Raw genomic sequence first — 14,638 nt, forward strand, 5'->3', positions numbered from 1 at the left:
ATATATAGGAAATATTGAACGAACAAAAAAACAAACTCTACAAACTGAAACATCATAGTTTTATGGAGGATAAATGATTTATTTTTGTGGCTACAACATCTACAACTACAACAACAACAAGTATTACAACAGTATTCAAACACCTTAAACTTAAAACAGAAATCAAAATGTATTTCTATAAAACTATAAACAAAAAACAAAACAAACGTACAGATAAGTAGAGTCTTATGAAAACTTTTAACAAGTTGTATTATGCAGTTTTAGTTATTAAAATCCATATTAATCAAGAATTTTCTTTCTCTGTTTTTTTGTTTTTTTTTTTATTTTGACCCGTTTCTAGGAGTAACAATTTTACTATCACTTACTGTGTTCCTTAATATGGTGGCCGAAACTATGCCGGCTACATCAGATGCTGTGCCACTATTGGGTAAGTTGTTTTATAAAGAAATTTGTCTCCACAAAAAAAAATAAAACTGCTGCATTTTTAGTAAGTAAAATGAGAAAAAAAGTTGTTAAGCCTAATTGTTGGCTTTAGTTATATGAAAATATATAAGCCTATAAGTAGGCTTTAGAAATTAAGTATTTATGAAATATTTTATACATAACAGGTATTAATATGTAATAAATTTCTTATTATTGCAGATGTATTGTAAGTATTTTTATTTTAAATTTTAAATAATTTTCTTACAAACGAGGGTTGTGTAAGAAGTGTCTAGATAATAATTTAAATATTAAAAGTTTATTATTGATCGTACTAAATAGCTAGTCAATAGACAATTTAATAGCCATAAAATAAGACATAAACTAGACAGTAGACTAGTTCATAGAATAGTCCAAAGAGCAGTCAATAAACAAGTACACAGACTAGTCTATAGACGAGTGTAGTTTCTAGTCCTTTTTAGTCGATTGTGTAGGCAATATAGTTGATGATAGAGTATTTCTTATACTTGGCTATATACAAGTCAATAAAATAGTCAATGGACTAGTCCTTAGAATAGTAAATAACTTCTCCACAGACTAATCAAAAGCCTAATACATAGACTATTTATTAGTTATCAGACTAGTCAATATATTAATCGATATGCTGAAAAACAGACTTGTCAATGCATTTGACCACAAACTAATCAATAGACCAGTCAATTGTATATTCCAAAAAACATTTTATAGATGAAAACCTAGTCCAGAGACTATTTTAAAAGCTAGTCCATAGACTAGTTAATATACAAGTTCATAAAGTAATCAATAGTTAATTACAAGCTCACAGACCATACACAGAGCTGATCGATCCATAGACTACCTCATTGTGTAGTCACTAGAGTTGATCATATAATATTCTATAGATTAGTCTATATACAAGTCCATAGAATAGTCAATAGACAATATAGTAAATAACTTGTCCACAGACTATTCAAAAGACTAGTAACTTGACTAGTCCATAAGCTATTTATAAGTCGGTAGACCAGTTACTAATAGAATACTCCACAGACACATCAATAGAATATTCCATAGATTAGTCAATTGTCTTATTTTAAGTCTAGTCCATAGACTAGTTTACATACAAATAGTCAATAGACAAGTACAGAGACTATTCTATAGACAAAGTAATTAATAGACTAGTCTACATATTATTTTATAGGCCACTCTTTAGACTAATCCATAGACCAATATATAGAGCAGTCAATACATTAGAAAACAGACTAGTCAGTAGACCAATCAGTAGAATATTTCATAGACTAATGAATAGAATATTTCATTCACTAGTTTATAATCCAGTTAATTAACTAGTGCACTTACATTTTTATAAAATAGTAATTAGACAGTCTACAGACTAATGAATAGACTAGGCCACAATTATCCAGTTTATATACTAATTCATAAAAGAGTCAATGGACTAGTATATAAACATAAAATAGTCATTAGACTAGTACAAAGGCTATAGCATAGACTTGTCTATAGACTAGTCCATTGGCTGTATCACACATTAGGGAGTAAACCATTGATTATTTAGTCTATTTCTCAAGAATGGATACTTCTAGATTATTTAGTTCTGAAAATATTCTTCCCACAAACCACATCTCCAAGACTGGCGGGAGTGCCTTCATCAGGTTTCTTCATTTTAATTAAGCCAGAAAATAAAATATTTCCATTTTTGTTTATTTATGACTTTCCTTATCACACATAAATTTCATAATAATCATATTTTAAGGCTTAATAACTACAAAACTTTAAATCCTATTTTAGGTTTTAATTAAATAAAATTTATTAGAAGATAATTTCTAACACTTAAAGTAAATAAATATTTAACATTTATAAACAAACAACAATAAAAAATAAAACAATAATCTTTATCTTCAGCAAAAACAATACATTAAAATTTGAGGGAAGTTTTATAACTAAACTAAAAACTATAAACTTCCAATACATTCAATATGTTTTCAACCTATTTATCTGTCATAAAAAGCTAAAAATGCTTTTTATTTTACCACCTCTCATCTCTATAAAAAAAAAAAAACTTTACAAATATTACAAAATATAAAATTTTTATTTGAAACTATTCAAAATACTTAGTCCTTTATTGGTTTCTATTGTCTTTAATCTCTTCCATCAGTATTAGTTTTTTTTTAGTTATTATTTTGTCTGCTGTAGTATTATACATTTGGGGTTTTCTTTTTTTTCCCAAATTCTTTACAATTTTGACAAACAACTACATAAAAATTTATTGCATTTTTTACCTCTTTTTTATTAAGGGGATTTAAGCACAAACAAAATTATAGATTCCTTTAAGCTTATAATTTGCTATATTGATTTATAGTTCAACCGAAGGAAGACAAAAAAGGGAAAGAAAGGAAAACTCAATGGATTTCATATGTCGTTAGCTAAGTTATAAAAATAATAAACCTTTCGTAATTTACCAAATAGCACAGTTATTATATAAAAAGCTAAATATTGTTTTGTTGGAATAAAAAAAGTGCTAATCGAAAGTCTTTTAAAAATTCATCTATAAATTCAAATTACTTCGAAAACAGATGCATAAAAGACATAAAATACCGGGGAACAATTTTGTATTCAAAAAGCCCAACAGAAGGGCACAGATTGAAAATAAATGAAAAGAAAAGACGACCTCGAAAACACATCAAGAAATTCTTTTTTTTTTTTCTTTTTTTTAAGATATTTCATTTAACACCTAAATGACACCAACAATTTTATATTAGGTGGGCACCAAATGATTAAAGTTTTTATAGCAAACTGTATTAATTAAAATGCACACAAAGTTGTGATATGATAAAAGCATTCTTTTTCAAAAATAGTTCTATTAAAGTATAATGTTATGTCTCCTTATTTTGGAGTACATACCTAATATACATACTTTGACAACAAAGTGGTTTCCTATTAGATGGTTTCTCCTCTCAATTCTTTTTTTATGAATTACCATCAACGAATTTTTTCTATTCTGAAAAAATTTTTATGATTGTTATTATTGTGCAAAACAAAGAGATGAGAAAAAACTTTTTGGCCACAAATTTTTATGGCACCTCATTTAAGTATAAGAGTACCCAACAAAAAAAAAAAAAGACACATACACATAAGTAGTGTTAGAGAATTATTTTACCAAGAGTTTTTCATTTGGCTAATAATGAAGGAAAAAAGTTCTAAGAAGAATTGTAGGTATGTCGGGACTAAATGGGGATGCTACGGTGGTTTAAGTAACTAACTAAGCTTCCTTATGCTTAACCGACAATATAGAAAAAAATATTTATTATTTATACTGAAATAATAAAAAAAGCTTTTTATAAACATAACCTTTTATGTTAATTTTTACTAAAAGCTTTTTTAAAGATCTTTAGAATATATCGAAATCATTTTCAAAAACTTAAAAGTTTTATTTTTAACTTAAAAACAATCATTTCCATAAAAGAATTTAGTATATAAAAAGCTTCCATATGGTTTTAGTATAAAAAGCTTTCTTATGTTTTTAGTATTAAAACTTATTATTCATACAATAAAAATATTTATATAAAGTCTATGTATGATATCATTTCCGACCATAAAGTAAAAGCATTATTTAAAAAAGCTTTAAAAGTTTTTCCTACTAAAATAGTAAAAAAAAAACTTTTTATAAACATAAACTTGCTAATTTTTAGTAAAGGCTTTTTTTAAAGATATATCAGTATAAGTCGAAAACATTTTTAAGTAAAAATCTTTAAAGCTTTATTTTTAACTTAAAAACTATCATTTCCGACTATATAATAAAAGAATTTAGTAAAAAAGGCTTCCCTAATGGTTTTAGTATAAAAAGCTTTCTTGTGCTTTTAGTTTAAAAAGCTTTCTTGTGCTTATTTGTATGCTATCACATCCGAACATAAAGTAAAAGCATTTATTAAAAAAGTGTTATTTAAAACAGCTTTAAAAGCTTTTCGTACTAAAATACTAAAAAAAAACTTTTAATAAACATATATTAAAGTATATATATAGCAAATATTTAGTAAAAGCCTTCTTAAAGATTTCTAGTATAAGTCGAAAATATTTTGAGGAAAAAAACTTAAAAGCTTTCAACTTAAAACTTTCAACTTAAAAAACTATTATTTCCGACTATATAGTGAAAGAATTTAGTATATAAAAAGCTTCCTTATGGTTTTAGTATAAACAACTTTCTAATGGTTTTAGTATAAAAAGCTTTTTAGCCACTTAATAAAAAAATGTATGCTATCATGTCCCGCCATATAGTAAAAGTTAATAGATTTTCGTACCAAAGTTATAAAAAAGCTTTTTATAAACAAAAACTTGTTAATTTTTATTTAAGGTTTTTTTTAAAGATTTTCAGTATAAATCGAAAACATTTTAAAATTAGAAAAACTTAAAAGCTTTTTTTTTTTAAAAAATCTTTTTTAAGAAATGAAAAATATTTTAAATATAGAAAATTTTTAAAATCGCTAAAATTTACATTTTCATATAAATTTATGTCACAAAATTTTTCCTATAAAAAGCTAATGACTAGTAGGGTATTTTTCCCCCGAAAAAAAACACATACACACCAAAAGACAACAACTACTAACAATCAGACAATGTGTAGATAATGGCACTTTAGAGAATTGATATTATGGGTTTCTTATACAACCAACCAGGTTTTATATTAAAGTTTATATTATACCTTATACAAATACATATTCTTTTAAATACATATATATTTTTTTATATTTTTATAGTCCATATGAAACATGTCATTATTGTGTGTTCAAAAGTGTGGCAACAACAATTTAAAATAGATAAACACGTAAACACGTTTAAATCTTAAAATTAGATTTTGATTTTAATAACCATAAAAATTATTAAGAAAAATTTTATATATATATATATATAATATATATATATATATATAATATATATATATATATATATATATATATATATATATATATATATATATATATATTTTATATACATAATGTAGGTTTATATATTGAAATTATCATTTAAGTTTAAAACTATAAAGATATTTTATTTTACAACAATAACTCTTGATATAAACGAATTTAGAATCAAAATAATAACTATTTTCTTAGTTGAAAAAAAAATTATAATTGCAAAAGCGTTTCTCTTTAATAAAGGTAAGTTTTAGATATATTTTTGAAATTTTCCAAAGTAACATTTAGTTATAATAATATTATATGAGCATAGGTACGTTTTTGATAAACAAATCCATAAATAAAAAAATTGTATATGTTTTTCTAGAAATAGTTGTTTGAAAAAAAATTACCAACCTGGAGTTCGGCCTTAGAGATTTAACTGAAAATAGAAAAAATAAATAAAATAAGTTTTGTTATGGTGTCAAAGTATTGATGTATGTAAATAGCAGTAGTATTTTAGAATTTTATAAAAAAATAAGTTAAAACATTCATAATAAATCATGTTGCATTTATCTACATACATATCTCTCTCTAAACTAAAAATAAATAAAAATCATACATTTGTTTTAAATTATGAAATTAAAAATAAAAGTTGCATGTCTCTCATCACCACAAGTGTAGAAGTTTTTTGCTTGCTTTTTCATAAACATTTTTTAAAATTTTTTATTTTTTAGAATAATTTTTATTCTCAAATTTAAGATTTTAAGTTTTAAAAAAGGACCTCTTTAAGAGTGGTTTAATTTTTTTTGCAGCCCAGCCTTAATCACAAACTTAATGATTAATCTCTTTTGATTTTTAAACATTTTTTAAATTTGTTCGAAATCCACCAACTGTTGAATGTGTGCTAACAGAATCACGTTAGATTTTTAAAACAAACATGATTGTGGTAACCATGTCTAAATTAATGATTGTAGTCTTAACACATTATGGTTATGATAACTGCAACAATAACTCTTGATATAAACGAATTTAGAATCAAAATAATAACTATTTTCTTAGTTGAAAAAAAAATTATAATTGCAAAAGCGTTTCTCTTTAATAAAGGTAAGTTTTAGATATATTTTTGAAATTTTCCAAAGTAACATTTAGTTATAATAATATTATATGAGCATAGGTACGTTTTTTGATAAACAAATCCATAAATAAAAAAATTGTATATGTTTTTCTAGAAATAGTTGTTTGAAAAAAAATTACCAACCTGGAGTTCGGCCTTAGAGATTTAACTGAAAATAGAAAAAATAAATAAAATAAGTTTTGTTATGGTGTCAAAGTATTGATGTATGTAAATAGCAGTAGTATTTTAGAATTTTATAAAAAAATAAGTTAAAACATTCATAATAAATCATGTTGCATTTATCTACATACATATCTCTCTCTAAACTAAAAATAAATAAAAATCATACATTTGTTTTAAATTATGAAATTAAAAATAAAAGTTGCATGTCTCTCATCACCACAAGTGTAGAAGTTTTTTGCTTGCTTTTTCATAAACATTTTTTAAAATTTTTTATTTTTTAGAATAATTTTTATTCTCAAATTTAAGATTTTAAGTTTTAAAAAAGGACCTCTTTAAGAGTGGTTTAATTTTTTTTGCAGCCCAGCCTTAATCACAAACTTAATGATTAATCTCTTTTGATTTTTAAACATTTTTTAAATTTGTTCGAAATCCACCAACTGTTGAATGTGTGCTAACAGAATCACGTTAGATTTTTAAAACAAACATGATTGTGGTAACCATGTCTAAATTAATGATTGTAGTCTTAACACATTATGGTTATGATAACTGTTTTAAAATATCATATTATGATTAAATACAGTTGCAATATTTTATTATATTATCATATTTATCATAACATTGTTACACATTATCATATTATGATCCAATATTTATATAACAATAAATTATTAATTATATAACAATAAATTATTAAAATGAACATAGTATAGTTGTGGTAACTATGTAGAACCATATTTTTGTAAAGTATGGGTGATTTTACAGAACTAGTCCCTTGGATTGTTCTAATACTTTGTTCTCCTTTTGTCATGTTTATAGACAAAATGTTCTATATATTTCTAACAAATACAAACGAAAACTCTAACTTAAATTTGAGAATCTTACTATTTTTTGTTCTCTTTACATTCGACCATAAAGTAAAACCTCATTAATCATTAAGGCTTATGCATTATTTTCTTTAATGATTTTAAAACATTATTTTCGGTTGATTTTTCTTTTTTTATAATTTCTTAAAACATAAATATTACGCACTTGAAAACCTTTGCAAAAGGAAGAAAAATAAATATTTTTTTTTAATAAATTTGCATAAATGAATATTCTCTTTGAATTAAATGTAAGAAAAAAAACGAATGCATGTACATAATTCAGCATATTGTCACTTACATAAATCAAAACATAAACCAAACCAAAAATTGTACAAAAAACACAACATTTCCTTGGAAAAATAAAAAAAAAACTATTGACATCAAAAAACTTTATTCATATATCTACATTAAATATAAATAACAAAACAAAAATACACCCTAATGTACAATAATTTAAAAAAAACTTCAAACAAAAACATCTATACACACCTTTGCACACTTACACAACACGTTTTGTCACTTAAGCACTAACACTTTTTTTGAAGGAAATAAAAAACGAAGCAACACCTGTAATCCAAACACCTAAGTATACATACATACCAAATACATTTACATAAATACATACATAAACATAAGTATAAGGATATTTACTTTTATTTATTTTTTTTTTTTTTAATATAATTTTACTTTTGTAAAAGAAATATTTTTTTAATATTTCAAGCAAGAAAAAGGGATCAATATCATTTGTTAGGTTTGAAAAAATACATGAATTAGAAAAATAAATTAAAACTAATACAACAAAAATATTCTGTATTTCGCAATAAGTCATACATTAAGGAGGTCTGGTAGAAAAGTTAAGTTCCAGTTCAGTTCTAGTTCAGTTCTAGTTCAGTTCTAGTTCAGTTCTAGTTCAGTTCTAGTTCAGTTCTAGTTCAGTTCTAGTTCAGTTCTAGTTCAGTTCTAGTTCAGTTCTAGTTCAGTTCTAGTACAGTTCTAGTTCAGTTCTAGTTCAGAACTTTTCACACTGCCCTATTTTCAACATTCAACATTTTAAATACATCCTGTAATGATTGTATGTGAATGTATGTATGTGTTGATTTCTTTACTGTAGAGTGTGTATGTATGAAACTGCATTTTTCTCCTAAATAATTTTTTATTTGAAATATTAAAAATCTCTTGATTTGTTTGTATGTTTTAGTTTTTTTCTTTTGAGTGTTTGATTTTAGAATTAATGTTTAAACTAAAAATAAATAAAATAAACAAAAAACTATTACAAAAATACTAATAAAAACTAATAATTCTAAATGATACATGTTCATGTGTGTTCTATGACTAACTATCTCCTCGTAGCTTGTACTAACTCTAAAAAATATGTAGTAAAAAACTCTATTCTTAAAAAAGCAACAACTAACTACTTAAGAATAATCGTAGAAGCATCTACAACTTCTACTTTAAAATAATGGAAAATGAAGAAAAGGAAATAAAGGGAATTAAAACAAAACCACCACATAATGTAAAAGAAAAAATGTTCTTGTTGGCATACAAGAACACAAATGTCTTTTGCCAATATAATAGAAATCAACTGGAAAAAACACTTTTTGTAAAAATTTATATAATTTTTTCTCTCTTTCTATCTATCATTTCTTAGTTTTCACTCTCTAAAAGTCTACTTATAAATAAGATTATTTTTCTCAGTGTCTTTTGAGTGTGTTTATATGCTTTCACCATGTCTCGGCATGATCTACTACAAACAACTTATATTTTTTTCTGCTAGTTAAGGGAGTATTTTGTTTTATAACTGATTTCTTTGGTGAAATATGATATAAAATAAATTACTTGTGGCCGTTAAAAATAATAAGTTTTTCTTATTTTTTCTTTGATGACAAATTTTTTCGAGCATGTTTTTTTTCTTGTCTCTCAGTGTATGTATGTGAGTGGTGCATAATGTGTTTTCTCTTCAAAGTCTGTGAAAATTTCTTTTTTTTCAGTTTGTTAATTATTTAATTAATTTTGTTTTCCTTTTCATGTTATTGGTTTTATTTTGTCACTTTCACTTTCATTTTATCATTCATTTTGTATCATACACTTGTCATACTTTGTAAATAATATTAATGAATTAAATACTTTTTTTTTTGGTAGTTTATGTTTATAAAATGGTTATTTCTTTCGTTGAGTGTAAATATATTTGTAATGATTGAGAACTTGTACTATTGAAGTTGTTTTGTTCCGTTGTGTTATCTTAAGACAGGAAATGAAATGATGATAGAGCAAAGACACGAACCACGTTATAACCAACTAACTAACTAACTAATTTACTAACAAGTTAACATACTAACTTACTAACTTACTAACTTACTAACTTACTAACTTACTAACTTACTAACTTACTAACTTACTAACTTACTAACTTACTAACTTACTAACTTACTAACTTACTAACTTACTAACTTACTAACTTACTAACTTACTAACTTACTAACTTACTAACTTACTAACTTACTAACTTACTAACTTACTAACTTACTAACTTACTAACTTACTAACTTACTAACTTACTAACTAACTAACTAACTAACTAAATATGTAACTGACCAACTGGAGTAAAAATTAACTTTTACATTTGCATAAATACTAGACAAAATCTCTAGTATTTCTAACACCACTAGCATATAACAAGGTTCGTGTCTTTACTAAGTTTTGTCATTGTTTTAAAATGAACGAAATCATGTCGATTTTTTCTATTGTATATAATAATTTTTAACTTAATTAAATCTGTTAATTAAATTTCAAATTAATGTAAATAATTCTAGATATTTTGTGTAAATATAAAAATTTTATATTGTTTAATTTTTCTGTATATAATAAAATTATTAAACGGCGGCAGGTAAATATGTATGTGTTTCTTTGTTTTGTTAAGTTTGTGTATAAACCAAAGGTGTTAAAAAATGTTTGATTTTAAATAATTATGAAAATAAATTAAATATAATATAATATGATATAAAAAATCCTTTTAATACGAACTTACCCTTCATCACAAATGAAAAAAGAGCCTTTTTTCTATTTGATACCTTCTGAGAAAAAAACGTTTATTTATATTGGAAGCAAAATTCTAAGGTGAAGGGTAAATGAAACATATTAAAACTAAATAACCCTTAAATACATAAATATATAAATATTATTTAAACAATATAAAATTAGTAAAAAAAATCTCCTTAAAAAAATAATCATCCTTAAACCTAAAAAAACACACAAAATTAATTAAAGCAAAAAATTAAAAAAATTATAGCAAAAATAGCAGAAACCAAATTAGCTAAATATCACCACCTATAGATTATGTATAACCACATATATAACTATAACTAGAACAAAATTCATTTATTAAAAATCATAAACAAATTTCAATAATTCCAAAAAATATATATATATTCCACAAAAATACTACAAAATCTTTCAAAACACTTCCTAAACAACCAACTAAAAACTCTGCTTTAAAACTTTTAAAGAATTTATTAATTCATTTCAAATTTTCAGGTGGCTACAACAAGACTACAAAAAAAATAATCTGAAAACTAAATAATTCTTACCCCCAAAAGAAACTTAAATCTCGATTTTTAACAAAAAAAAAAATAAATAAAAACAAATTATGATGATTGCGGATAATTGGTTGTGCACAAAACTATTTTAATTAACAACAAAATTTATCTTTTTTTTCGAAATAAATTTATTTGTTTCTAAACAAAAACAAATAAACGGTTCAAATCAATTTATATAAAAAAATTTAGGTTTTCTTTATAAAACTTATATTTTTTAAAACTTTGAATTGAGCCGCAAATTTGTTTTTATTTTAAATTAATTTATTTTTATTTAGGGCTAGGTATTTGTTAAATATTTTAAAAAAAGTTTTTTTTTTCTCTCCTTTTAAACAATAAATTCTTAAGATTTTTAAGTATCTGTATAAAATTTATTAATTCTTTGAAATAATAAATATTTTATTTATATAAATAAATATATATAAAATGCTTAAATGTTTTTCTTTTAATAATTAATTATATTTTTAAAAAAATATATATACCTATTTATATATTTCTTAAATCCTGGTGTAAAATATTACAAATTTATTTAAATTTTTCTTAAAACAAAATACTACTGTATGCTTTTTTTAAATCAATAAAAAAAAGAATTTAAAGACTTTTTAAAACATTTATGTTGCGATATTTGGTTGTGTAACTTTTAATTAAATTTTAACTATAACTTTGTTAAAAATATATATTTTTTTTTTAAATTTATCTTTTAAATAAATTAAATAAATACTAAATAGTTCGATTAAGGATATTCGCTTCATTTTTAAAATGTCAGGTTCGAGAAACACTCAACTATGTATGTATTAGGAACAAAATCTTAGTTTTAGTCTTAACTTTGGACAAGTCAACAATACTATTCATTAAGGAAACTACAGTCCCGACTCTAGTCTTGCCTAAAGATAACTCCCATCATCAAGATTATAGTCTATAGACAATGCTATTGTTTGGATACTAAAACTGACTTCAGTATTAACTATAAATATTCCTATAGACTCTGCTATGGATTAGACAGTTCATGAATATTTTAGTCTATACCCTAGATCATTTAGATTATAGTCTATAGTCAATACTGTCTGTATACTAGAACTGACTGCAGTATCGACTATAGATATTCCTATTGACTCTACTATGAATCAGACTGTAGAAAAGATTATAAGTAGTCTCGGCTATAACCTTGACTATGCAATAATAGCTTCGACTTTAGTCTCTACTATAGGCAAGAGTACAGTCATATCATGGTATGACTATAAATAATTAATGCTGAATTATCTCGGCGAAACCGATTATAGACAGGCCAATAGTTTCTACTAATATACAAGACTATAGTCTCAACTATCGGCAAGACTATATGCATGGCTATCCTCTAATCTATAAACAAAACATGGGTATAGATTATAGGCAAGACTATATGCTTGTCTATAGAGAAGATTACGATCTTGACTAGTGACAATACTAGATAACCTAAACCATGGACAATACTATCGTCTCGACTATGGACAAGATTATAACTCATCTTAGTATCGTCTGCAGACAAAATTTGGTCTCGTCTACAGACAAAAATCAAGTTTCTACAATTTACAGAAATCGACAGTAGACAGTTCTATAATCTCTACTTTAGATCAGAATTCAGGCAAGATCATAGCAACGATAATAGACAGGGTTCGACCATACGCAAGACTATAGACAATACTATCATCTCGACTATGTCGATTACAGACATAGCTATGGTGTCTAATATGGACAAAACAATCGTACCTATTATAGGGAAAACTATTAACAAGACTCTAATTTCAGCTATAAGCAAGACAATTTTTTCCACTATATACAAAACTATCTCGTCATCTTATACCACAACTTCCTTATTAGTTGGCCAATGCAAGAAAGATCTGTCAAGGCTGGCTGGCCTGTATGGCAATACCTTTGTTGTTAGGTTTTATCAAGTGCAGTATTCCCAGCATACCATATAAACCGACGTAGACAGTATATATCGAAATAACAGGGAACTGAGTGCTAGACAGACATGTAAGAATGCTTGGGCTACCCTCCAATTAACGATGTCGCATTTGCAAAGAAAGGAAAAAGAAAGAATCGGTCTTTCTTCTTCACTGCGAATGCCCTGCTGTAAATTCATATCTAACCAGTTACTTCATATCTAACCTTGATGAGATATCTGGATCTTGAGATTTCTCAATGCTACAGGCTAGATCTAAAACTATAAAATACTACATCTGACGATTAGAGTGGTCCGGTTACAACGTTGTCTTTACTTGACTGTGAACTACAACGTTTATCAACCAACCATAATCTAGACTATGAATATAGCTTTAAGTATAGAGAAGAGTCTTTAGTTTCGACTATAGCCTAGACTGTGAACAAGACAATCGTTTCGACTATAAGCAAGACAAGAGTATCGACTATGGAGACGACTACAGTCTCGACTAAAGACGAGACCATAGTCCTAATCATAGACGAGAATATAGACTTGACTAGAGATAGGACTACATTATAGTCCCTACAGCCAAATCTATACACGATTATGCCTAAGTCTGAAATGTCATCATGAGAAGGAAACGTTTTTTATATAAATGAACTGAATATCCTTAACACTTGTAAATAAATCTATATTTTAAAGTTATTAAAGTAAATAATATTTTTAAAATAATTTAAAATAATTTCTAATAAATTTCAAGAAAATTTTAAATTACAACACTAAAAAGCTAAATGAAAGTAACAATTATAGATAAATATTAACACAGTACAGTGTGTTATAAAAAGGAACGCATCTCCTCAGTTTAACTACTGAGCTTTTCAATTTACACAATCAAATTGTTTTAAAAGAAAAAAAAAGCTACGATTTTAAAGTTTAACAAGATTTTTCTTAACAAAAAGAATCCAAGTTTTTAATAAAACCAAAAATAAAAACAAAAAAATATTACAAATCAAACGTTGTAAGTACAATATTTGTGTCATTTTTGTGTCCTTCTAGGAACTTATTTCAATTGCATTATGTTTATGGTGGCTTCATCAGTTGTGTCAACCATACTTATCCTCAATTATCATCATAGAAATCCAGATACGCATGAAATGAGTGAATGGGTAATAATATTTTTAAAAAAACAAACAAACTGAAAAAAAAGAATTATTTAAATAAACTTAAAAAATAATAACAACAAAATACTTATACATTATTAACAAATACACAAACACACACATAAACTTTAACACTCACCTACACTAAATATTAAAATATTTATATATATTTTTATAAAAAAAACATTTTTTAAAACAAATAATATATTTTATATACATATTTTTATACATACATATATATATATAATAAAAATAACACAAGCTTAATTAATTTATGAAAAACTGCTTAAAAAATATTTGCAAAAAAAACAGAAATGATTAATTGCATGCTGAAAAAAATACCCAAGAAAAAAATTGTAAAATAAAAATTTTCTTTAAACACTTGTTTATATTAAAGTTTAAAAACTTTAAATATTTTTTATTAATTTATTTTTATTATAAAAAAATTAAACATTAATTTTC

General features: G+C 24.7%; 1 protein-coding gene across 1 annotated transcript in view; it reads left to right on the forward strand.

The window, feature by feature from the left end:
• Window positions 1-14,638, forward strand: part of LOC111676011 (neuronal acetylcholine receptor subunit alpha-7) — a 257,859-nt gene that overhangs the window by 230,167 nt on the left and 13,054 nt on the right. The window contains exons 9-10 of the mRNA XM_046945936.1: window positions 341-427; window positions 14,073-14,182. Of these exons, the coding sequence (XP_046801892.1) occupies window positions 341-427; window positions 14,073-14,182 (197 nt within the window). The remainder of the gene's footprint in view (window positions 1-340; window positions 428-14,072; window positions 14,183-14,638) is intronic.

This window comes from Lucilia cuprina, chromosome 3, assembly GCF_022045245.1.
Source record: "Lucilia cuprina isolate Lc7/37 chromosome 3, ASM2204524v1, whole genome shotgun sequence".
Lineage (NCBI taxonomy): Eukaryota > Metazoa > Arthropoda > Insecta > Diptera > Calliphoridae > Lucilia > Lucilia cuprina.